This window comes from Frieseomelitta varia, unplaced genomic scaffold, assembly GCF_011392965.1.
Source record: "Frieseomelitta varia isolate USP_RPSP 00005682 unplaced genomic scaffold, Fvar_1.2 scaffold_816, whole genome shotgun sequence".
NCBI classification, from domain to species: Eukaryota; Metazoa; Arthropoda; class Insecta; order Hymenoptera; family Apidae; genus Frieseomelitta; species Frieseomelitta varia.
The window spans coordinates 1,041,201-1,064,268 of NW_025110608.1; the positions used below are offsets into that span (position 1 = coordinate 1,041,201).

The following is a 23,068-nucleotide window of genomic DNA, read 5'->3' on the forward strand; positions in this document are numbered from 1 at the left end:
TGAATACGTAAAATGTTTATTTTAGAGAATAAGAATGTCTTTTTACTATTTTAGATCACAGTTAATTTTTAAGATTAGACAGATGTTCCTTCTCGATAGTATCTAGCGAAAATGCATGTAAATCGATGTTTTCAAGACAGTAATACATGGAAGACATAGAAAATATACAATGCGATTACGTGTAATTGATCACGTTTTGTTTTAAGGGGATGTCATTTGTATGCATAATCGTGAAACATTACCTACATTCGTTTTATCATTTTCCTTACATTTTTACATTACGAAGCATATCGAAAAATATTATGTTAACATTATATATATTTACTGTATACAGTATAATTATACTATGGTTCGAATTAATATAGTCAAATTAAAAGAAAATGGTATAGACATAAGATAAATTAAATGTAATTGTCAATAAATCTCTGCAGATTGTTGATTAGAAACTAGCGTTGAAAAAAGGAGGTAGTAATGCGTAATAAAATTAAGACAGCACAAATAATAAGATGTGACAACTGTAATGCATTGAATTGTTCTTTTCAGTCAACACACAAAACTAATGCCGTTTTTTAAACATTCAACAAGAAAGCTTTTTTTTAACACCAAGAAAAAAAAGGGCTTTTATTCTGGAAGCGCTGTGTAAATGTATCAGAGAATGAAAATAGTCTTGGTGCTCCGTTTCCCTTGGCTCTGTAAAATAGTATTCGTAAGATCAATTTATATCGTGGATCATATATATGTTTTTGTAATTTATAGAATGTATGTATAATACAGAAATGAGAAATCTCACGGGATGACATAGGAATAAAGGGAGTAGTCTTCTCATTCACCAAGACATTAGGTTACCTAGTGCTGTTTGTGATATATGAAAACTTTTTCTTTTGATCAATAAATATTCTTCTATTTAAGAATGTCTTTCGGGTTATATAATATTTGCCAAAAACAACTAAGATCCGCTTTCCTTCCGAGGGACTTCTCATCTCTGCACAATATAAAATAAGTACTTTTCAACGATCACAGCAGGCATTTGAACCAATTGCACAGGGCTTTTGGCATCCTTTAAAGCTTGTTGTAAATTTAAAATCTGACCGCGCATTACACTCATTTGTTTATCAAAATGGTGTCGATCAAAACCTTTGTCTTGCTAGAAAAATAAATGTTTTTTAATGTCAAATTCTGATTATAAAATACCATTTATATCTTACAATTATAATTTTATAATTTTGCACGACTTACTTTGAACAATTGATATAAATCGTCACAAAGATCTTGTACAAAATTTTGATCCGAGAGTTGTGGTAATACAAGCTCTCGTGTTACATCACTAAATGGTTGTTTCGCTTGACTTAACCATGCCCAGTGATAAGGATAAGCTCGCCAGGAATCAGGATGTTTGAAAGGAAAAGCCAAACCATTATCTATAGCGGCTATTTTTACTTCACCCTGTTCTGATCCATTTTTTCCCTTACTATTATCATATTTAATTAACCAATTATCGTTACCTTTAAAAAAATCGATATTATTGAGTGGCTTGTCCTTTTACATAATTAACACAAGAATCTTATAAATTATTAAATACCTCTGTCAGTATTTCTAATTATATAGTCCAAAATAACTAAGCGTTCGAACTGAAGTTGAAATTCTCTACTAAGACGTGGTGATAAAGGTTCGTTTTCCCACCGTCTTAACCAATAATCGGCATCCTTATAACCATCTACAAAAATTTGAAAAGAACCAACTTTCGGCGGCAAGCCAATACGATTGAAGTGAGAGCCTACTGTAGGAAACTGGTCCATGATAGCTTGCTTCATACGGGCTTTTTGACGGTCTAAGCGTGGGTAGTTAAATGTTTTACTGACAAGTTTGACTACTCTAGTATTTGGAACTATGCCCAGACCTAATTTACGGTCAACTAAACTCGCCCCTGCCTCGCTTAGGTATCCTTGATTTGGAATTAAACAACTTCTCCCAAAACAGCAAGGACAGCAGAGCTTGTGCATCCATTTTGTCCATTTTGGATTTAACCTTCCATAAGGTTCTTCATCTTTTGGCTTAAAAACGCCTATTATTTTCTGTAAAACAAAATACTCTGTTATTGTTACAAAGTCATGATACATAGCAGTCTATGTTTTTGAATAAACTTTTAATTTTTAAATGTACAATGAAATTATACCTTACCCTTGCGGGATTTTTTACAAAATAACTGCCACTAGAACCTTGATATATTCTCTCAGGAAAGATTCCATTATCTATTGCAAATTCAGCTTGCCATACTAACTCAGAAAATTGTGGATCATCTATAAAATATAACACAGTGTACAACAGATTCAATTAAAAATAACAAGAGTAACATTTAATTCTAAGTCTACGAGATTAGATAACAAACCAGGAAAACGATTAAAAGTGACATCAAGCTCTAATCGACCAAGGAGAGGCTGGCTCTCCCGGTCAATCCCAGGGGAATCAATGGCTATAGTTTGTTCGTTACTCAAGTTGGGAACAAATTCAACGTCCGGTATTAAATCTGAACACTCGTTTACTGGTAAACAATTGTTAGATGTGATTGACAGATCTACCAAAGCATCAGTTTCCACTAAGACAGAAGTATTAGTATTGTTCTGACTATGATATTCTCGATAAGGCACGTGTAATTGCCGCTGTTCTGAGTCGCTCATTACAACCGAATCTGCTAGTTATTTGGCAGACTCTTTTACCACTCGATTGTTTAAAAACTTGCTTGCACAGATAATCCCTATCTACCTCCCCACATTCTTGTCCCACCTGTCAATGACGCAAACGATCGAATTCGTGTTTAGCAAGTATTTTCGCCATTACAAACTCTAAAACAATCATTACGTCATTAAAACAGCAACACTGAATTTTTGTAAATTTATTAACTTATGAGAATAGCCATGGAATAAAAACATATGTTTACAACTTAAGGGTGCACTGTACAACTAATTAATAACTACAATTCGTTATTCCAGCAGACGATATCAGCTGATAGGATTAACGCCATACTTAATTTTTTCTATACTGTTTTATACGCTTACACGTAGATACAATTGTAGTTTTTCATTTATATAAAAAATGCATATTCAATTATATATATATATGTATTAATTACTTTACATTTTATAAATACGCACTCATAAATTTGACCACAAAACATATACAAATAGAGTGATAATCATATTTTGTAGTCTTCTTTCAAATCAGAGATTCAAATCGGTAAATAATTATAAATTTCCCGTGAAATTTAAAGTAAATGTATAATACACACACTACCCTTCCCTAATACACTTGGTACAAAATTAAAAAGTTTGAAATTTAATGATTTTATCGAAAACGTATAAAAAAAAGTAAATTTTGTAGATATATTTGAAATTCTGAAAAATGCACGATATTCTTTACAAAATAATCTAACTTTATTTTTCGCTTACTTAACAAACGATCGTGTTAACAATAATATTAATAAAATATATAGAATTTGTTACAAAAATTGTCGAGAAAATCAACCAATCAGCGTAAAGAACAGTCCGTTGAAATAGCAAGGAAGATAACGTTAGAATAATCATAGTCGTGTGTCGTATAACGTGTGTAATGTTTGTACCCGCGTGCTTAAGCCGTTGCTCCGAGAGCTTCGGGTTTCCTTGAACCTCGCTCGATTATTAATTTATTTTAATTTATTTTTTCGTAATTAATATCGTGATGTGCCTTTTGTGTTATTATTTAACTATTTCGCATAATTCGATAATCCGAGCATTTTTTTCGCGGAACTTTTTACCATTATTGTTTTTCAAGTACCAATTGTCATGATTGATAAATTTGAAATTCTTATAATTTAATTTAGTTATAAATTTAATTAACGTATTTAATTATCAATTATCAATGTAAATATTTATATTCTAAAGAAAACTACATGTATATTCAATACACGTATACGCAAGTGTACATAAAGGAAGGAAAATAAATTGTACATACGAAATTTTAATCTTGATTCTAAATCGAAAATAAAAATTTATCTTTGCAAATTAATGCATCCTGTAAAAAGCAACATGTTTTTTGTATGTGTAACCGTGGGCCTTGTACTTTTGGCTTCTAAATACCACAAAAATGTTTTCCAAGGCGTTAAACATCTTTGTCAATGTATGAAAAGTAAAAGTTGTAAGCAAGGTGATAATAAGAAAAAAGATCTTAAAATCTCATTGGACAAAATTATTTTGGCCGATACTCCAGAAAAATGTGATTACGCTATTCAACGTATTCACTGGTAAGTTATACTATTATTTTTATCTCAATATTACATTGTATATGTCCTAAATGTTATCTATATAGAGAAAGTATACACTAGTACTATATTTATATTTTTTTTTATATCTCTAACTACAGACTTTCAGGACGTTAATTATGTTGATACATATTTTTTCAGTTGATTACTTATCACTTCAATAAGCTTCTCTATATGAGGACTTTAAGAGTATATACATATATTTTAGTTATATTTAATTATAAGATATATATCTTAGTAGTAATGAATTCCATAATTAATGTGATGTTAAATATATAGATTTTTTCACTATAAGATATAGATATAAAAATTATTTTTACATTTACTTTTAAACATCTTCATTATTTATTTGTTTATTTTGGAATAAATATATTTTGTTTTGTTAAAGCAACTTGTCTAATGATGTGTTGGGTTTTGATTGTGAATGGGTTAATGAAGGACCTGCTTCTTTACTTCAACTTGCTACATTTAATGGAGTGTGTGGCTTGTTTCGCATTGGCAAAATTGGATATATTCCTCAAAAATTGAAAGTACATAATATTTTACAAATTTAAATCAATACGTAAATTAGACGTTTATGTATATAATGTGACAAACATTCTTTTAGGAATTACTAGCTAATAAACATATTCTTAAAGTAGGAGTTGCTTCATATGAGGATGGACAAAAGATATTAGCAGATTATGGATGTAAAGTTAGCAGTACTGTTGATTTAAGAACATTAGCAGCACGTGTGGATTTACCAAGTCCGAAAAGTTTAGCTGCAATGAGTTTGCAATACTTAGATTTGGAAATAGATAAAGTAATGGAAATAAGGTGTAGCGATTGGAACGCTGGCACCCTTACTGACGAACAAGTGGCATATGCTGTTTGTGATACAATTGCATCTGTTCTTATTTATGACCAAGTAAAGTATCCATCAATTTATCCATCATAATACTATGGAGAATATAGATAGCAATAAATTATTTTATATTTTATAGATCATACAAAAAATAAAAGAGAAATATTCTTTGTGGGAAATGTTAGTAAATTATATAAAAAGCATGTATAATAGAAACTTAAATATGCACTTTCATTACCTACCTAGTGATGTAATTGATGTGAGGTAATAAACCTAATATATTATTTTATATATTGTACTTATCTTTGATTATTGCTATATTAATTTACAGAAAATCACTTCTACATTTCGTATTTCAGGTTTAAGAGCAAACATGAACACACAACTATTAATCAAAAAAATAGTGAAAACAATTATTTTGATAAGATTACTAAAAATTTAAAGATAAATAACAATATGATACATAAAAGTTATGTACCTACAAGAAAGAAACCATTATATCATAATTGTTACTTACAAGCACCAGATGGGGAAATATTATGTACATGTGATCGTAAAAAAGCAGAATGGTATATTACAAAAGGATTAGGAGAAACAGTTGAAAAGGAACCATTTACTGTGAGGTTAAAATTTGAACCATCTGGACGAGCTTTGGGAGAGGTTGGAAAATATTATACACAAGTTAAAGTCAATCAATGCGTAGTTTGTGGGAAGTCAGACATGTTTACTAGAAAAAATGTCGTACCACGAGAATATCGTAAATATTTTCCATGTAAGTTGAAATATAATTTGATATACATATATATAATAAGATAAATTATGAATAATTTAAATTTGTAAATATTTCTTAGGGGTGATGAAAGCTCATCAGTCTCACGATATATTATTATTATGTCCATCCTGCCATGAAATAAGTAATTATTATGATCAGCAATTCAGAAGAAAACTAGCAGATATGTGTGATGCGCCTTTGGCTGGTCCATTAACGCATGTACGTAGTAAACATGTAAATGATTCAAGGAAGTTACATTCAGCCGTTAAAGCTCTAAAAGAAAAAACAACTTTACCCGAATCACGACGCAGAGATTTAGAACATTATATTTTGGAATGCACAAAAGAGAAGCAAATCACTCCAACTCTACTTGATGTATTAAGTAAAGAGTTAGAAAAAAAAATTTCAGTACCTAACTACGACCAGTCTAAATGCCAACCTCATGGTTTAAAGGTATCATTAATAATGAATGATAGAAATATTTGTAAAGTTTTTTTTTATTTATATTAATATTACAAATTGTATTTTTCAGGTTGTTCAATATTTTCATGAAAGGGAAGGAGGATTGGTAGAATTAGAACGTATGTGGAGAGAGCATTTTCTTCTGACTATGAAGCCAAAATATTTACCAAATTTATGGTCTGTTCATCATAATCAAGAGAGATTAACTATTCGTCAATCAGAGAACAGAATTGAACCAGAAGATGCAAAAGTAGCTGGTTTGGCATACTGAATTTTATATATTACGTACCTAAGGACTCGTATAAGAGCGAGTACTTGTATTAGAAGACTGTTACATAAATTATGTGCATATATTTATATATACAAGCATATACATATTTATATATTTACACACATGTACATAAGAATCAATACCTATTATAAGTGAGATTATTTGCAATTTGTACAAACTGCTTTAATTTATAAAAAAAAAAGAGACTTGTGATACTTTAAACAATGTTTTCTTTTATTTCAACACTTTAATCAGCATTAAAGTATAAGTATACCAATTTTATCAACCGACGTTTCATATTATTTATTGGTGACTAAAATGTCATTACATTCATATATACTGACTTCAAAGATGTATCAATTAAATTTAGACTATATAAAAATGTATTATAGTTGTTTTGAAGCATTTTGTTGCTTGGAATTATTATTTGGAGGAGAAGTCTTCATAGTTTTTAACTCTTCATCAATACGTTCTTTAGCACGCACAATTTTTGACTGAATATAAAAAGAACCACCTTTTGATCTATCATTAACTTCCATGAGGTACTTGTAATTACGTTCAATAGTATCTACTTGATCCACTCGTTCAACATTCAAAATCTGTAGTGCTTCTTCTAAAGAAATACCGGTTTTGTAATTGGCAGCAACATGTTGTGTACCTCGTGCACCACCGCCTGTTTTATGTGCAGCAGCTTGACTTGCTGCAATTTCTTGTCGTAATGCCCGTGCAAATGCTTTAACAACAACTTGTGTTCCCATTATAATTATTTGTACTAAGTGTTTTGCCATAACCTCTTCTCTTATTGGAAATAATTGCCAAAATAATTTTGAACGTACTATTTTCTTTTTCTTGCGGTTTAATTTTCAGGGAATATTTATACTAGAATTCGTTTTTTACAGTATCCAAATAGCGATACCACTGTTTTTTAATTTTTATGACGATTTCTTTATATAATTTATTTGTTGCATGTCTCATACTTGTATTGCACCATTTCAGAACGCGCCATAGATATAGCTCATTGTATACATATGATCGTTTCCGTTATTGATACCTATGTGCACATGAAGATTTAATTAAATGAACATTTATATTAAAGTATAAAGAAAAATTTATACTGTATTATAACATATATATATATATATAAATTATTTGTATTATATTACATATCCCTTAAAAACTTTTCATTTCTAAAGAACATTATTAGGTTAATACTATTAGGTTAAAATTCAGTTATACACAAGATAAATATTAATTAAATATTGGTTGATATTGCAATTAAGAAAATACAAATACAATAATTTATAATTATTATTACTTTTATTATTCAATAACTTCATATTTACAATTTCTTGGTCAATTTTAATGTGAAGTAAAATAGAATCTGTCTTTGAACTTTTGCTAAGATGAAATGAATGTATTTATATTCTACCAATGTAGTTTGAATATTAGATATATGTTCAATCAGGTATCGGCAGTGTATTAAAATATTTTAATGCATTAACTGCACAAGAATTTTCTAAATTATACAAAGGATGAATTATTTTCACTAAATTTGTATTAGGTGATCCAATGATCAATGGCCATGGGGAATTCTGTGCAATTGACAATCCACTAAGTGCATAACATGTATGATATACATCTTGACTTCTGAAATGAATATAATTTATAAAATTGCTTTTATAATAAATAATAACAGTGTTGCATACTTTCCAGGCTTGTCCACAAGACTACCATGAGGATGTTGGCAACAAATTAACAGATATTCTTGTAAGGCCTCTTGATTAAATAACCAATATGAAGAATTAAATACTTTGTTTTCCATAGTTAAAATTGTATGAATCAGAGGAAAAGCTCCACCTTGCCAAAATGAATAACAACCATCTACTAGTTTCTCCGTGCGTCCTTGAAACCCACCTTCTAAGCGCATTTGTTTATTTACTATCCATCTCTGAAAGTAAATAGATATGAATAATGAATTCTTCAATGTGTGTATAAAATTTACTATATCAGCTGAATACCAGAAATGATTTCAGACAACAGAAGTGAGGTTTGCCAAGAAGCATAAGTGCTGCTAACCCACAAAATCCATATCCTCCATGAGCTTCCATGCCAGGAGACCCACCAAAACCACCTTCCCACGTTTGACATTTAGCTATCCAACTTTCACTGCCTTTGAATATTTCAGGGGTATATACATTTGTCAGTTTTGCTACAGAAAGAGCACAATATATTCCTCTTATATCTGTTTCTCCATCTTTGTGTAAACTGAAAGAACCATCCTCTTCGCGTAGAGATGATAGAAACTGTTTAAGTCCTTTTCTAACATCACAAAATCATACAATTAATATTTTTAAAATCTCTTAAAATGTACTTTCAATCATAACTTTATATTTTATATGTGTGTGTGTGTGTGTGTGTGTGTGTGTGTGTATATATATATATACCTATCAATTACTTGATAAGCTTGAGGAGTACCAATAGTACATAAAGCATTTATTGCTGCATAGGTAGAGGCTAAATGAGGATGTTGCCCTGGACCTCCTCCAAAGCCACCCTCTGGCGATTGACATTTGGCCAAAAAACCAATAATTCTAGAATATTCATCATATTCTAAACGTTCTCCTAGGATTTGAAGGGAATGTAGGCTCCAGTAACACAACCATGGCCTGCTAGAATCTAAACACTAAGAAAAGTAATACATGAAAAAATATACATAACAATTTTAAGTACAATAGAAAAACACAATTTACCTGGTAAGCTTCACTAAGGTGAAACAGAGATTTTTTTAAAAATTGAATATGCTTCTGTCTTGTTAAAACTGGTTCATTATTTAATTTGTATAATTTTAGTATATCGGTTTCAACACGATCCTATAATTAAAATATTAGGAAATATTAACATCAAAGAGAAAGAAAGCACATATTTGATTAGCATAATTAATTTATTGATATTTAAAACGTACTTGTCGTATTGAACTTGTGGTTTGATATCCTTCGTCATCCTGTTTTTGTTTTAATATCTCGGCATAAGTTCTAACGTGTGGTTCATCACGTTCACTAATCACTGACTTCCACATAATCTATTAAATATGTGGATATATTGTATTAACAAATAGAACAAATAAATCGTCTGTTAAAACATAGAGATAAATATAAAGTAAAACGAAAAATGTACTACTGTAATTTTAAAAAGAAAACAGCGAAAGGGACATTTAATTTCAAATGAAATTTTTGAATCAACGAATATTATATGATTCTATCGCTCTATTATTAATTATATCGCTTTCACGTCAAATGCATAATACATAATTACTTCGAGATAAAAAGGTTAAAATTTCACTGACAGTAACTAATTAGAACTTGCATTAGATACGTAAATGATTAAAATGCAAGAAGAAAGCTTTAGTTATTAAACTTGTCGTACGATGGTGCACCTCGTCTGTAGAAAAATTAACCTATTTGACCGTTTTTTTGTAATTTTTATACAAGTAAAAGTTTCAAAAGTAATTTTATTATAAAATATCTCTTTTAGTTACCGTTAATGTATATACATGTATATATTGACCCACTATTAAATTACACGATAAACAACACGTGGTGTTTAATAAATATCGTGTACAATAATAATAATGTATATCAATACAAACACACACTTTTTACCAAAAAATTTCATTGTTCATACATTTTATAGTGAAAGGACTTGTTTCTGCTGGAATCAAAATGAACTTGTAATATTTCCATACGGAAATAATGACTCTGTCGAAGTTTTGACAACACCAGCACCAATAAAAACTGTACAATGTTTTAGCGGTAGAATTTTTTTAATTTGCATTCCACAAGGCGTTTATAAACTTTCGAGGGATTGGAAATTTGCCGTTTTAAGCAAAAGTGCGATTGGAATAGGTACTGTTTTTTATGAGGTACTGATACCAAGAAATGGATATCTTTATTTGGATAATAAACAAAAAATGTCAAACAAACTATTATTTAAACTTTCTTCCAAAGAAATTAATTCCAGTCAGCTATGTGTTCATCTGTTAAACGTGGAAACCACTACAGAATGTTTTATGAAAGCCTTAACAAATAATTACTCTACCGTAGAAAATTTATGTATAATTGCAAACGGACAAAAACTTTTAACATTAATTAACGAGACTGTACAAATAATACATAGCAGTATTTACTCCATTAGAGATGTAATACCTGTATGGAAAAATAACAAGATTGTAGCATTACTTCTTGCTACTACCATAAATGTTGTTATTATAATGCATCCAAAAGATGACACACTTATCTTTGAAACAATTTATTTAAAGCCAGAAATACAAGCCATTTGTGCTGGTTTTAGTCAATCCTTAGATGACATGTTATGGATTGTTTATTTATATGAATCTGAATTGTACTATGCAAAAAAACAATTACTCGTTGATAACGTTCATCAAATAAGAGTTGAAGATAAAAGCTTTGTTTGTTTACAATCATATGATTCTAAGATGATTTTAGGTTTGACACAGGATAAACAATTAGTAGAGATTTCTATAAATACAATAGAAAGAAACCTACCGGTAGAGAATGATACTTTTATTAATCTGCATTCCAACATGTTAGAAACTGCAACAGTTATAATGGAGAAGATTTATAAGGGAACTCAAGAATTACAAATTTTAAATGAAACATTAACAGTAGAAACAGATAAATTAAAAAGAATAAATTTATACGCACATAAAGATAAAGTACTCTTTTGTCCGAAAATAACAACAAATTATGTAGCGAATCGGTTATTTTTATCTGCAAATTTTCACGATGTCTTTCCAAAAAATAGTTGGGTCATTCTTAATATGAAATTTAAATATCAAAATTTATTTTGTATGAAAAAAGTAGTAAATCAAGAGATTACAATCGATATTTATGTACCTGAAAATTTAGCGATAAATTTTTCGCAAATTGCAGTGGATTTAATAACTTTTAAAGATGAAGGACATCCTTGGTGTCTAATAAGGAATTATGTAATGAGTGATTATATTGAAAAACAAAAGAAAAAGAGATCAAATTATGATTTTATAAATTCTAAAATTGCCAAGCTCGAAGCTTTTATACGAGAAGGAAACATTGATATGAAAAAATTATCTGAAATTAAGAAAAGTGTAAGGAAAGAATTTAATGATATTTAAATTTAAATGATATTTGAAATAAACTTTATAACTTGATATTTATTTTATATTATATTTTTATGACGTGAATTTGTATAGAAAATAGTAGGAATTAAATATAGGTGATCAATAAAAAAATCCATTTGAAAACAAAACTGTATCTTTATTTTATGAATATAATAATATGTTGATAAATATTTGACTTTTTTTCTGGATACCCATTTTTAATTCTATAATTATACAATATTAAAATTATGTGCAATATGTTGTTTCCCTGCATTACACCAATATAGAATATATTAATTTAGTATCAATGTGTATGCTTTTTTTTTAAAGAATATTCTGGATTTATTAAGGAGTAATGATTTTGACAGAATTTTATGCTATTGATGTAAGCAAATAATACACTTATTTTTATTTGTAGGCACACTATTATTTAATGTTAATCGACTAAAATCATCTTACAAGTACAGTTAGCACATAAATAATTCTTTTACTTTTTTTCACATATTTCATTAATATTTAGGTCTTTGTTATAAGATATAATTTTTATTGTAAGAAGAACAAACTTGTAACACACTGTTAGTAATATCTGTACTTTCTAGAAAAACTAAGTATAAATAAGTCACAGTAAGTACTTTAAACTGTTGCTAATAAAATGCATAATTATTAAACTATTTGAACTATAAAAATGTTATATGTTATAAAATATGTTGAGAATAAAGAACTGATTAATAGAGAAAAATAGAAAACAAATAGTAAAAGAACAATAAATGCTATCCAATAACACTATATTATCTATTTATTGTAATTTAAAAAGTATGCATTGTCTGATGTTAATTGTAACAGAATATATTAATATGAGTATATAGACTTCAAAATGATTAAATATATATCATATTCACGAAAAATATTCCACGAAATTGTCCAGAACATTTAAACATATATATTACATAAAATTTCTTGAATAATAAATATATATTTATATAAAAAATAAAATATTTTTTTAAATATTTATTTTTGAAGCTTATGTTATGCTAAAATGGATATTCTTTTGTATAGAAAATGTATCAGCTTTGTAATTTGAAATTATATTATCTGATTCAATTTTTGAATAATTAATATTTACAAGTAATGAGAATAACTGTTTTTAAATGTAATACATATCTTTAAAAATTATTTAAAACAAGTATTGAAATATCTATAAGTTAAAAAATATGGCAGTAATAGTTTATCTATTAAATTTAAAAAAAAAATAGTAAATTGTAATGATTTAACTCTAAAATTACAAGTCTATTCTAGAAATTCTATATTATAGACTTGTTGAATTAAGTACAGAAATTAAATTTTTTTGTGATATTTAAGTGTTTAATTAAATTATAGACGCTTTAAAATTTAGAAAAATTTCTATTCATAAAATATTTCAAACTACCAATCTATATGGAACTTATATGAAGATATGTGCAAGTGTTGAACATGAAACTTTATATTTGATATACTTTTTTGTATAGTAATAAAAATATAATAATTGAGAAAAAAATAGAATAAAAGCATATATTAGGCATATATTATTAAAATATCGAACTCTTTGAAATTCGCTATTTTTCTGTAGGGATTGTACCATTGTGTTATCGCTCAACATTTTTTTTTTTTTCTAAATACACACAACTATTCATGTTATACAAACGTAATAAATGAATGAAAGTTTATGAAAAGGAGGAATTCTATTTCAAGTTGAAATTTAATTTAATTGAATTTTGTCATAGTAAATAAATTTAGATAAATGTATAGTTTGAATTTACTATGAAAATTATATCTATTTCTTATTAAAATGCAATTTATTAAACACGATTAAACAGAGTTTATAAATCTTTTAAGGCACTGAATAAAATACATAGTATTTTTACATCGAAGGTCTCATAATTCATTATAAATGGGGACAATTTGTTCCTTCTATTTACACTATTCACACTTGTGTAAGAAATATGATTTAAGAAATACAAGATAACTGAGGAAAAACATATTGTTTCATATGCATCTAAAAAATATGTTGAATTATTCATTCAAAGTTTTTTTTAAATCTTCTATTATAACAAGATTTTAATTACATCTTTGAATAGAATCCACTTAGACTACATAGATGAACAAATCACTCATGGTGATTGATGAAGATGATTCAATAGATGAGGCCTTCAGAGGTATCTTTAAAAAAGAAAATTCTCTAAGGGAATTTTCTATACACATAAAAAAACAGACCCAGCAAAAGAATCAAAGCCCCTACCTGTCCTCACTAAACCAAAGATCCAAAAATTAACAGAAGCAAGATCTGAAATTACTATTTCTATAATCAGTCTAGTCCTGTGTTGAAAAAATAGAGTCTAAGATGGAAACTGTTAGAAGGAGATTAAGGACCAAACACAATTGGATGTTTTGACACTCAGGCCAACAACGAGATAGATTAAAATCACTTTCTTCTAGAGAAATTATAGTTAGTATCAAGAACATATCCTTTATAATAGAGCTCTTTCTAAAGACGAGAAAGTTATGGTGATTCTTGAAAAAAAGAAAAAAAGAAAATTAGCAATATGACAAATTCAACCAAAGAAAAAAACATGAAATAATCTGAATATCACATGTTGGTATTCAGGGGAATAAACAAGCTAATAAAGCATCAAAACAGTCAGAAGACATATAAAAAAAATATGGAACACATGAACCCATATGTTCTCAAGCATATTCAATCACACAGCTCAATTTAATTAATTAGTAGAATTAGGATAGGCCACACAGTGCTATCATATTCATTATTTACTGAACAGTCATCATCCCCTATCTGCAAACAATGCAATTCCATTTTTCACCAAGCATATTATACTAGAGTGTAATGGTTACAACTGCGAGAAAAAAACTACAAAATTGTTTAGTGATATGATTGAATTGCTGAATTTTGATTAAAGTTTGCAGAATCTCCTCCAATTTCTAATATTCAAAAAATTATATTTGAAGCTATAAGCTGTTAACTGTATTACATGTATTATAATATTTTTGACTAAAGTTTTTTTAATTTAATAATGTAAGAAATGTAAAAAAAATCTAATTGTAATTATACAATTGCAAATTTTGTTGATTATTTTGTTTAAATTTTTTAAAACTTCCTTTACTTTATAGGATATAAGCACAACAACGGCAATTGTTCATATATAATCATTGAGAAATGTCATGTAAATGTGTATTTCATCGATATAAAATGCACATTTCATAGGTATTGTTTTTATGAAAAAATGCATGGTAGAGTGATATTTACAAATGTTTAAGAATCATATGTTGAAAAATATATATGCATTTTGTGATAAATAATAAAAAATGAAGTTTTCTACAATAATGAATATACGATCTTCAATAAGTGTTCCGCTCTTTTAAGATATAAAATATATATAAAAGAAAAAATTATGCAACATTTATCAATTGAACATGGGTTTAAATTTTAATTACGTATTAAATTGTTTACGTAAACTACAAAAAGAATTAAATATATATGAGTATCTGAAATTTTGGCAATCTTCCCTGAGCGTACTAACTTTATAGAACTAGGATATATATCATGGATGCTTTCCACGAATTTAAAACTTAAAATACACAAGATCAACTATCAATTTTTTTTGCGATAAATATTTAAGTAATTTGTTAAGTACCTAATGCCGTGATAGCATTGTATGTCATAGAGGTTTTTCCTGCTCTTCGTTGTTTGATACCTGCAGTGTTAATGTCGACTCATTTACATGTTGTCGACTATTCTCCGAACGTTAAGAGTCTTCTTTTTTAGGCAGGAGATTTGTTCTTTCTTCGTCTTCGATTAATTTTTTTGCTGATATGGCTCTATTTGCTTCTTGACGAGCCAGAATCTCTGTATTTAAATCTAATTTAGCTTGTGTTTGACTGGGGCTGATTACAATCGTTGCCTAGAATATATGTATAAAGTTACTAATTTTAATTTCTTTTGTATTTTATAATCTTGAAATAATAAAATTGTAATAATGAAAAGTCCACCTTTGCCGGCGAATTTTTAAGTTTTCCATTATGATCACTATAAGATGAGATAAATTTTGAATGCGTAACTGGACTAGCGCTGACTGGAGCAGGTGAAGTTGGAGCAGTTGCACTATGAACAGGTGATTGCACGTTATCTTTTTCTTTTTCCTTTTCGTTTTTACTTTCTTTTTCTTTGTCAATAGGCAATACTGGAGATTCTGGCATGCTACGATCATCTTCATCCAAAGAATGTAGTAACTAAGAATTATAAAATTATTATATAGTAGAAATTTGGTCACATTTTCATGATCATTAATGTTATGCACACTTTATGCAATTAACCTTTTCTACTTCGTCGTCAAATTGTTCCTGACCGGGTAATGAATCTTTCTGACTTCTCTCTAGAAGCGTGGCTCGTTTTGCAGCCAAATATAAAGATCTTTTAATTTTAACATAGAACACTTCCGACACTGCTCGTACTGTATAATCGGGAACAAATGTATATCGTAACATAGAATCTAAATTGATCGACTGTATGCTTCCCACTGTTTGAGGATTTGTATTGGTAGGTGATTCGGCTGAAAAATTCGACTACGTATAAGTCTATAAAACATTGAATATTCTAAACATTAAGGATAAACTTAATATAAATTTTACCAATTCCAACATTAACAGTAAGTGCTTGAGAACCAAAATACGTAAATGGGCCACTTTCGAACATCATATTCTCTTTTCCTACTGTAACTTCAACTCGACCTTCTAGGATTAAAACGAAGTAGTCAACCGCTTTTCCTTGTTGATATATTACCGCTGCCGGATCATTTCTTGCTTTTTCGCGTGATTTCACTTTGATGTGATAAATAATATCTTGTTTAAGTAAACGACGCAAAATAGTTTCCGATATTGTATCGGGCTTAAAAGCGTCTACAGCTGTGGATCATATGTTAGACTCAGATACATTTTAAGAGTACTAAAATAATTTTTTATATAAATTTCATATTTTCTTAAATCAAAACACTTCTTCCTACTTGTAGACAAATACTGAAACATAGCCAATGTTAATTGAGGCGATATATGAATTCGTTGATTTTCTTTCTTCTCTGCAAAGACGGTAAAATCTTGTATTTTATGCCTAGCTTGTCTTCTGCGCTTAGTTTTATTATCCGCTATAAGAAAAGATGATTAGTATTAATTGCATTCATACATATATAAGAGTCATAAAGGTGGCTTACTAAAAACATCAGTTTCATCTATGATCTCAGCCTGAATTAATTCCTCTATAACATCTTCTAATGTAACTAATCCTATTACTTCATAAAAAGGATCGCCTTCACCTTCGTTATTAACCCTTTGAACAAAAGCCATGTGACCTTTATGACCTAAAACGAGTGCATGTTTCTATAAATATAGTTCACTTTTAAAGGACACCAAACAAGTTTAGTGAAAGTAGATAATTTTGAAAAATATGAACCTTCTTTAAATTGTTTAAACATAATGTCCAGTGTAACATCTTCAAAAATGAAGTTGCATGGATTTTGATAAAATTGACATAAAGTTTTTAGTGGCATATTATCATCTGGATCTACAAATGCAAGATCTTTGATATAAAGCATTGTTACAATATTTGTTCTTACACCTTCATATACTGGTATACGAGAGAAACCTAAAAAGTAATAACAATAAGTATTCATAAATAAACATTCTATATTTTATTGGTAAGCATATAAATAAAATAAAATTTAAACCTGATTTCATAATTTCTGATACTGTTTCAAAATCTAAAATGGCATTGTAATTCAACATATATACATCTTCAATTTTTGTCATTACATCTGTAACAGTTTTTTTCCGCAATTCTAATGCTCCAGCAATAATATTCACTTCATCCTTTTCTAAATCATTATACCCTGTTGTTACCTGCATACAATTATATATTATATATAATTCACATATATAGATATGAAATCTTTAATAACGTTATTAAAGATTATATGAGTGAAACACTTGATAAAAAATTATTATATTAATTATATAAGATATTTTTCTTTATGTTAACACAAACATATATATATATATATATATATATGTGTGTGTGTGTGTGTGTGTGTGTGTGTGTGTGTGTGTGTGTGTGTGTATGAATAAATGTATTGGAAATACATTTTGAAGATAAATTCAACTTAAATTAGCGCAATATAAGAGTATAAGGTTATCTTATTTAAGTTTCATAATGATAAGAAATCTAACATATACGCTGAAGAGTGTAAAAACTTCAAACAGACGTCAGTAGATCTATATCTTACCTACATATGATTGAATTTAGATGTTAGTATAATTATCTGCCCTATCCATAGTCATTCTGATAAGATCCATAACAGTAAAAACTTTGAAAAGGTGTTTGATAATATATACTTTAAATTGCAAACAGAAAAGAAGACTATATTAGGAATATAGGAAGTTTAAAAAAAGAATTATAACATTATTACTTTATTTTCCTTACCCTTACAAGTTCCTTTAATCGTTCACGATTATACACATTGCCGATTTCTTCTCCAAGAAGGAAATCTAAAAGTTTACTAATAGGATAACTCAATGGAAATGTTATTATCATAGTTAATTTTGTGATATAAATAGTTTTTGCTCCAATACACAATCCATGTCTACTGCAAATGGCCTAATAAAATATAAAGTATATAAATTATTTGTAAATTTAAAAATTATGTTTCTATTCAATACTTCTATTGAATAAAACATGTATTCTTATAAATATATACTTACCTGTGGTGAAATTTCACCAAAAATTACAATGGCTAGAGTAGAGCAAATAACAGCAACTAATCCAGAAGTTAAATCATCTAACAAAATAGTAAAAATTGAATTCACCAAAACATTGGAGAATAAAATTGAACATAACAAATAATTCCCATGATTTCGCACTGGTTGTATTGTTCTCGCATATTGTTTTTCCTTTAGTATATAAATAATTGAATTAAATTATTTGTAAAATTACAAATTGGCATAAATTTCAATCAAGGTACCTTTTCTGTTCCAGTATTACAAAGAATCTTCAATTCAGTTCTATCCATTGCCATTAATCCCAAATTCAAACCAGAAAATAAGGCAGAAAAAGTAAGACACATAAGAATAATTAAAATACTAAGCCAAAGTGGTAAGAATTTTTCATATGTATATATCTATAATAATGAATGTTTTTAATAAATTTCTTTAATTGTATTTTGTTTTTATTACATTTTATTACTCACAGTTTTCCATGATTCAGTGCCTTGATGTTTAAAAAGTAAAAGGTTTGAACCTTCTTCCCCATATACTTGTTTTACACATATGTAAAAAGGTGAACCAAGTGGTAATACCACATCAACAGTTGCAGTATTATTTCTTACATTTTTCATCTGTATCAATTATATTCAATTATATACAATATCGTTCATAGTATAAATATTTGCTAAAAAACAAGTAGAAATACTTACTAAAAATGCATTGCTTTTAATCTTATCGCAAATACTACCCCTTTCGGCAGGTTCATCAGTAAAAGTAATCCAAGTATCTTCCGTGAAACCAAAGCCAAATAATCTTATAACTGTCTTACTTCCAGCAAGTATTTCTGGAATACCATCCTCTCTATAACTAGGGTCCTTTTCTGATATCTCTATTCTCAGACCCTCAATAAACACATCTGTATGGATTTGTTGAGTCAATAGATTTTTGGGGTCATCATTGACACTGGATAACAAATTGGCACGACGCATACGAAAATATTTTCTGAAATAAAAAAAAATAAAATGAAATAAAAATCATTAGAGATCGATCAAATATTAATCTTTATTAAAAAAGAAAGGAAATTAAGAATTTCTAAAATTAACAAGAAGTTTTATAAAATTTACAAAGTTTACTTGTTTTTTTTTTAGAGTAAAATCAATGTTTTTAATTAAAAAAATTACGAGTTATAATATATAAGCACAGATAGAGAGAAGTTAAAATGAGATAAACTTATTTCATATTCAATTTTAATTAATTAACTTTCAGGCAAACTTATTTGAGTGTCTAGTTGCAAAATTGTGAACAGAATCAAAAAGTAACGTTACATTGTAACAGACAAATTAAAAATCTCATATATGTATAAATTATAACGTTATAGAGAAGCTCTTTGTTGTCGATAACATCGGCACAATTTCCGCCTTCATAAAAAATGGTGTCAAGTCATACGATAAATATCTATTACTTATAAAGAAAGAAAAATTTTTTTAATGATGTTCGGATAAAGACAAGTTATCTGATATTTAACTTACTTTGATTGTATTGGCGATCTGATAGTAAAATTGCTTCCAAGATTGGTCCATATTTCACCGAATGTGCTGACAATTTTTAGACAGAAATAGATCGTGGTAACCTTAAAATTAGGAACTTTGTCGAACTTATATATAGCCCGACTGCCATTCGGTGAGATCCAAATTGCACTTAATTTATTTTTTGATTCGCAATTATCGAGCGTACGTGACCAACGTAATGATATATTATTCTCGAGGCCGGTGCCAAAAACTTCAATCAAGAAACCAAAGCTAGAAGACACGTTCTCTTCCGCGACAGAGTCCTTTTTAATGAAGACGTTCACTGATTTGACATTTAAATTATCAGATACTTTCACTTTCGTAAATGTATTAACGCTTACTAAATTGGATATCACAAAAATAAGTAATAAAAGAGCTGCCGGTGTGCTTGAGCAGACAACATGTTGCGCCATCATGCGACAAGTGCACCGTGACAACTTCATACAATCTTCATCTAGTACTGCATTTATAATCTCGCATCCTCCTATTACGCTTGCGTAATACCACAGACTAACTATAGCATAGATTTTACATCATAAGAATTTAGTGTTATCTCAGATGAGTCAGACACACTGTTTTCGGGAAAAGCTAAAAGTAGCAAAAACAAAGTAAAATAATCAAAATTCTTAAACTGATTTCAGCCAATGATTTAATTAATTATTACACTAAAATTGGCTATCATCGTCAATGCCCCGTGAATAACATGTTGCGAATGATATTTAAAGAGGAAAATTTGCAAGTTTCCAACGTAGAATATCAAAATGCATCAAATAAGATTGAATCTATTTTATACTTCATTCGTGGTGTGTATAGTCTATCCGTTTCGGCGGGAAATAGTAAGTTCTGCGTGTGTTGTTGGTGTATGAAATATTTGACGTTAGGCTCCCAATATTAAAAAAAGATTTGATGCCGCTAAATTAAGAATTAAAATTATTTTATTATTAAATTTTTTTATTTTCCTGTACACAATGTCGAACAGTTAGTATTTCGTAATAAATTAAAAAGAAGGTTAGTTCGAAATGTTAGATTAAAATTGTGTTAATAATTTCTTTTAAATCTTTCAGCAACGCTTACATCTGTACAGCAAGAGATAATTAACATTATTAAAAGATTTAAATTTGAGGAATTAGAGTTATCGATAATGCCAATTTTTCCAGAAATTTCATGGGATAATGTAAGATCTGAATTAATTAAACATCATAAAAATTTTACATCTGCTAATGTAGGACAAGTTATTAAAATGATTATTACTGTGAGTTTTATGCACGACTGTATAATCTTATTTATTTTATTTTTTGTGTTACATATTATCTTTCTTATTTATTTTTTTTTTTTTTTAGCAAAAAGGACTTAAAGAAAAGATTTTAACAGATCGCTTGTTGTCATTACATTTAATTGGTAAGACGCACGAAATTTATTTGCAGCACTGTATTTATTTTACAGATTTAGAATGAAATTCATATTTTTTAGATATAAGTTGGCACAGTAATAAAAAGATGTGGTATGGTTATACATTAACAGGCTCTAATAAATCTGCAAATTATCTTATAAACAGAGAGATTCAAAATAACATGATAGATAATCTTAATTCATTAAACATAAAAATTAATTTAAAAATATATACACATAATAATATTACATATGTCTCTTTAGTAGAAACAAAAAGAAATAAAAAAAATAAAGTTCAACATACGATGTTCTTTTGTGCTTTATTTATGGGTCAAAAATATTTCTTTTCTACAAAAAAAAATATTCCGTCTGATATCTTAAATGCAATAACAAGAAGCTTGGGTTATGAAGATGTCAAAAGATTAAAAGTAATGGGTAGAGATCTTAAATCTTTGAGCGTATTATGTTGGAAAAGAAAAGAAGGGGCAATGAATGCTCAAAATATTAATAAAACTTTGATATATGAAGATGATACTCCTGATAGGAAGTAATATTTCTTTTACAAATTGTTAAATAAAATAAAACTTAAAAATTATAAAAAGTAGTAATCGTACATTCATTCCATAGGAAGACAGGTGTAGATTTTACTCAACAAAAGCAGCGGAAAAAGTACGCGAGAGCATGCTTTGGTGATAATCCTCCTATTTTAGAAGTTGTTGTCGTAAATGGGCCTACTCGACCTATATCACATGAAGATATATCAAAAAAATTGCCAAATATAAACATACAAGCAACGTAAGTTTTAAATGAAATCACGATGATTATTACTTACATATGATTTAATATGTAATTTTAACAGAATTTTAATTTTTTATCTATCAATTAAATTAAATTTATTTCAGGTGGGAATTTCGTAGTCAAAATATTGCCGCATTTTTATCAAAATTAATAGAACGACGTATACTTGTTACACCTGTGCCTCATTATATATCAAATTTAATGATATTAGGAAAAAATGAATTAACACTTAAAAGTGATTAATAATTAATATTTAACATATAAAACTAAAGCAGGCAAAGCTTGCTTGTTATATTAATTATATAAGAGACAAATTTAACACAAAGTATTGTGATATGTAAAAATGTAAAATAATTTATACTGTTACTGTTTTTAATATTAAGTGTTTCAAATTTTTGTATTTCAAAATAATTGTTAAATATAATGAAATGTAATTTTGATATAATTAAAAATGAAGAAACATCTTTTTATTCTTATTAATTAACAAAAATGCGTTTATCTTGTTTATATAAAAAATATACTGTATAACAAAAAATCTGTTAAAAATTGTAAAAATTAACATACTAATAATATTTTCATGTATATATTACAATGTACATGATAGAACAATTTATTTAGTATTTTATTACAATATAATGATTTATAAGCAAACGATTTTATGTATAATTATAATATGTATTTTAATTACATAAGCGTTATTTAAGTTAAATATTAAATGTC

The 23,068-nt window shown here is 28.0% G+C and overlaps 7 protein-coding genes across 16 annotated transcripts; 3 read left to right on the top strand and 4 right to left on the bottom strand.

Moving 5' to 3' along the window:
* LOC122536239 (phosphatidylinositol 4-kinase type 2-alpha) lies at nt 1-3,168 on the bottom strand. Of its 4 annotated transcripts, none has more exons than XM_043668435.1 (7): nt 3,150-3,168; nt 2,387-2,840; nt 2,179-2,297; nt 1,580-2,072; nt 1,237-1,502; nt 1,005-1,144; nt 1-690 (listed from the first exon to the last, which is right to left on the bottom strand). In XM_043668435.1, the coding sequence occupies exons 2-7, from the start codon at nt 2,673-2,675 to the stop codon at nt 597-599; spliced, it is 1,401 nt and encodes a 466-aa protein (XP_043524370.1). In that variant the 5' UTR covers nt 2,676-2,840; nt 3,150-3,168; the 3' UTR covers nt 1-596. The 4 variants fall into 4 exon arrangements, with proteins under 4 accessions (XP_043524370.1, XP_043524368.1, XP_043524367.1 ...); XM_043668433.1 differs by lacking the exon at nt 3,150-3,168 and adding an exon at nt 3,054-3,107; XM_043668432.1 differs by lacking the exon at nt 3,150-3,168 and adding an exon at nt 2,899-3,047.
* A 402-nt stretch (nt 3,169-3,570) lies between these two features.
* On the top strand, nt 3,571-6,862 carry LOC122536236 (exonuclease 3'-5' domain-containing protein 2). Its single transcript, XM_043668430.1, has 7 exons — nt 3,571-4,273; nt 4,680-4,821; nt 4,899-5,198; nt 5,275-5,399; nt 5,495-5,907; nt 5,987-6,360; nt 6,440-6,862. The coding sequence occupies exons 1-7, from the start codon at nt 4,038-4,040 to the stop codon at nt 6,638-6,640; spliced, it is 1,791 nt and encodes a 596-aa protein (XP_043524365.1). The 5' UTR covers nt 3,571-4,037; the 3' UTR covers nt 6,641-6,862.
* LOC122536243 (mitochondrial import inner membrane translocase subunit Tim16) lies at nt 6,854-7,505 on the bottom strand. Its single transcript, XM_043668448.1, has one exon. The coding sequence runs from the start codon at nt 7,426-7,428 to the stop codon at nt 7,027-7,029; it is 402 nt and encodes a 133-aa protein (XP_043524383.1). The 5' UTR covers nt 7,429-7,505; the 3' UTR covers nt 6,854-7,026.
* Nucleotides 7,494-10,410, bottom strand: LOC122536241 (protein farnesyltransferase subunit beta). 5 transcript variants are annotated; one of them, XM_043668441.1, is made up of 8 exons: nt 10,322-10,410; nt 9,603-9,719; nt 9,391-9,510; nt 9,085-9,323; nt 8,659-8,959; nt 8,347-8,588; nt 7,956-8,287; nt 7,494-7,691 (listed from the first exon to the last, which is right to left on the bottom strand). In XM_043668441.1, exons 2-7 carry the CDS (start codon nt 9,714-9,716, stop codon nt 8,098-8,100), a joined length of 1,206 nt encoding a protein of 401 aa, XP_043524376.1. In that variant the 5' UTR covers nt 9,717-9,719; nt 10,322-10,410; the 3' UTR covers nt 7,494-7,691; nt 7,956-8,097. The 5 variants fall into 5 exon arrangements, with proteins under 5 accessions (XP_043524376.1, XP_043524375.1, XP_043524374.1 ...); XM_043668440.1 differs by lacking the exon at nt 10,322-10,410 and adding an exon at nt 10,176-10,257; XM_043668439.1 differs by lacking the exon at nt 10,322-10,410 and adding an exon at nt 9,953-10,071.
* On the top strand, nt 10,269-11,984 carry LOC122536237. The gene has a single exon (XM_043668431.1). The coding sequence runs from the start codon at nt 10,269-10,271 to the stop codon at nt 11,808-11,810; it is 1,542 nt and encodes a 513-aa protein (XP_043524366.1). The 3' UTR covers nt 11,811-11,984.
* Nucleotides 11,985-13,143: 1,159 nt separating this feature from the next.
* On the bottom strand, nt 13,144-20,623 carry LOC122536234 (unextended protein). The gene is made up of 14 exons (XM_043668427.1): nt 20,123-20,623; nt 19,304-19,595; nt 19,079-19,225; nt 18,854-19,009; nt 18,594-18,782; nt 18,316-18,489; nt 17,564-17,735; nt 17,290-17,481; nt 17,051-17,197; nt 16,847-16,984; nt 16,476-16,748; nt 16,161-16,396; nt 15,837-16,076; nt 13,144-15,748 (listed from the first exon to the last, which is right to left on the bottom strand). The coding sequence occupies exons 1-14, from the start codon at nt 20,602-20,604 to the stop codon at nt 15,593-15,595; spliced, it is 2,994 nt and encodes a 997-aa protein (XP_043524362.1). The 5' UTR covers nt 20,605-20,623; the 3' UTR covers nt 13,144-15,592.
* A 61-nt stretch (nt 20,624-20,684) lies between these two features.
* LOC122536242 lies at nt 20,685-22,712 on the top strand. Of its 3 annotated transcripts, none has more exons than XM_043668444.1 (6): nt 20,685-20,997; nt 21,226-21,413; nt 21,502-21,559; nt 21,632-22,097; nt 22,178-22,345; nt 22,453-22,712. In XM_043668444.1, exons 1-6 carry the CDS (start codon nt 20,865-20,867, stop codon nt 22,589-22,591), a joined length of 1,152 nt encoding a protein of 383 aa, XP_043524379.1. In that variant the 5' UTR covers nt 20,685-20,864; the 3' UTR covers nt 22,592-22,712. The 3 variants fall into 3 exon arrangements, with proteins under 3 accessions (XP_043524379.1, XP_043524381.1, XP_043524382.1); XM_043668446.1 differs by having other exon boundaries at nt 20,685-20,964; XM_043668447.1 differs by having other exon boundaries at nt 20,880-21,139; nt 22,453-22,711.
* Nucleotides 22,713-23,068: the final 356 nt, after the last annotated feature.

What these genes read in the sequence shown, in the direction of transcription:
- LOC122536239 (XM_043668435.1), bottom strand. Translation starts at nt 2,675, where the DNA reads ATGAGCGACTCAGAACAGCGGCAATTACACGTGCCTTATCGAGAATAT. An exon ending in ATTTATATCAATTGTTCAAA is followed by an intron (nt 1,145 to 1,236) that starts GTAAGTCGTGCA and finishes TTATTTTTCTAG; the next exon opens with CAAGACAAAGGTTTTGATCG. An exon ending in CCTGCTGTGATCGTTGAAAA is followed by an intron (nt 691 to 1,004) that starts GTACTTATTTTA and finishes ACTATTTTACAG; the next exon opens with AGCCAAGGGAAACGGAGCAC.
- LOC122536236 (XM_043668430.1), top strand. Translation starts at nt 4,038, where the DNA reads ATGCATCCTGTAAAAAGCAACATGTTTTTTGTATGTGTAACCGTGGGC. An exon ending in ATATTCCTCAAAAATTGAAA is followed by an intron (nt 4,822 to 4,898) that starts GTACATAATATT and finishes ACATTCTTTTAG; the next exon opens with GAATTACTAGCTAATAAACA. An exon ending in AGTGATGTAATTGATGTGAG is followed by an intron (nt 5,400 to 5,494) that starts GTAATAAACCTA and finishes TTCGTATTTCAG; the next exon opens with GTTTAAGAGCAAACATGAAC.
- LOC122536243 (XM_043668448.1), bottom strand. Translation starts at nt 7,428, where the DNA reads ATGGCAAAACACTTAGTACAAATAATTATAATGGGAACACAAGTTGTT.
- LOC122536241 (XM_043668441.1), bottom strand. Translation starts at nt 9,716, where the DNA reads ATGTGGAAGTCAGTGATTAGTGAACGTGATGAACCACACGTTAGAACT. An exon ending in ACCTTAGTGAAGCTTACCAG is followed by an intron (nt 9,324 to 9,390) that starts GTAAATTGTGTT and finishes TACTTTTCTTAG; the next exon opens with TGTTTAGATTCTAGCAGGCC. An exon ending in GTTGTCTGAAATCATTTCTG is followed by an intron (nt 8,589 to 8,658) that starts GTATTCAGCTGA and finishes ATTTACTTTCAG; the next exon opens with AGATGGATAGTAAATAAACA.
- LOC122536237 (XM_043668431.1), top strand. Translation starts at nt 10,269, where the DNA reads ATGTATATCAATACAAACACACACTTTTTACCAAAAAATTTCATTGTT.
- LOC122536234 (XM_043668427.1), bottom strand. Translation starts at nt 20,604, where the DNA reads ATGAAGTTGTCACGGTGCACTTGTCGCATGATGGCGCAACATGTTGTC. An exon ending in TTAAAAGCAATGCATTTTTA is followed by an intron (nt 19,226 to 19,303) that starts GTAAGTATTTCT and finishes TAATTGATACAG; the next exon opens with ATGAAAAATGTAAGAAATAA. An exon ending in TTGACGACGAAGTAGAAAAG is followed by an intron (nt 16,077 to 16,160) that starts GTTAATTGCATA and finishes TATAATTCTTAG; the next exon opens with TTACTACATTCTTTGGATGA.
- LOC122536242 (XM_043668444.1), top strand. Translation starts at nt 20,865, where the DNA reads ATGTTGCGAATGATATTTAAAGAGGAAAATTTGCAAGTTTCCAACGTA. An exon ending in GTTGTCATTACATTTAATTG is followed by an intron (nt 21,560 to 21,631) that starts GTAAGACGCACG and finishes CATATTTTTTAG; the next exon opens with ATATAAGTTGGCACAGTAAT. An exon ending in GATGATACTCCTGATAGGAA is followed by an intron (nt 22,098 to 22,177) that starts GTAATATTTCTT and finishes TTCATTCCATAG; the next exon opens with GAAGACAGGTGTAGATTTTA.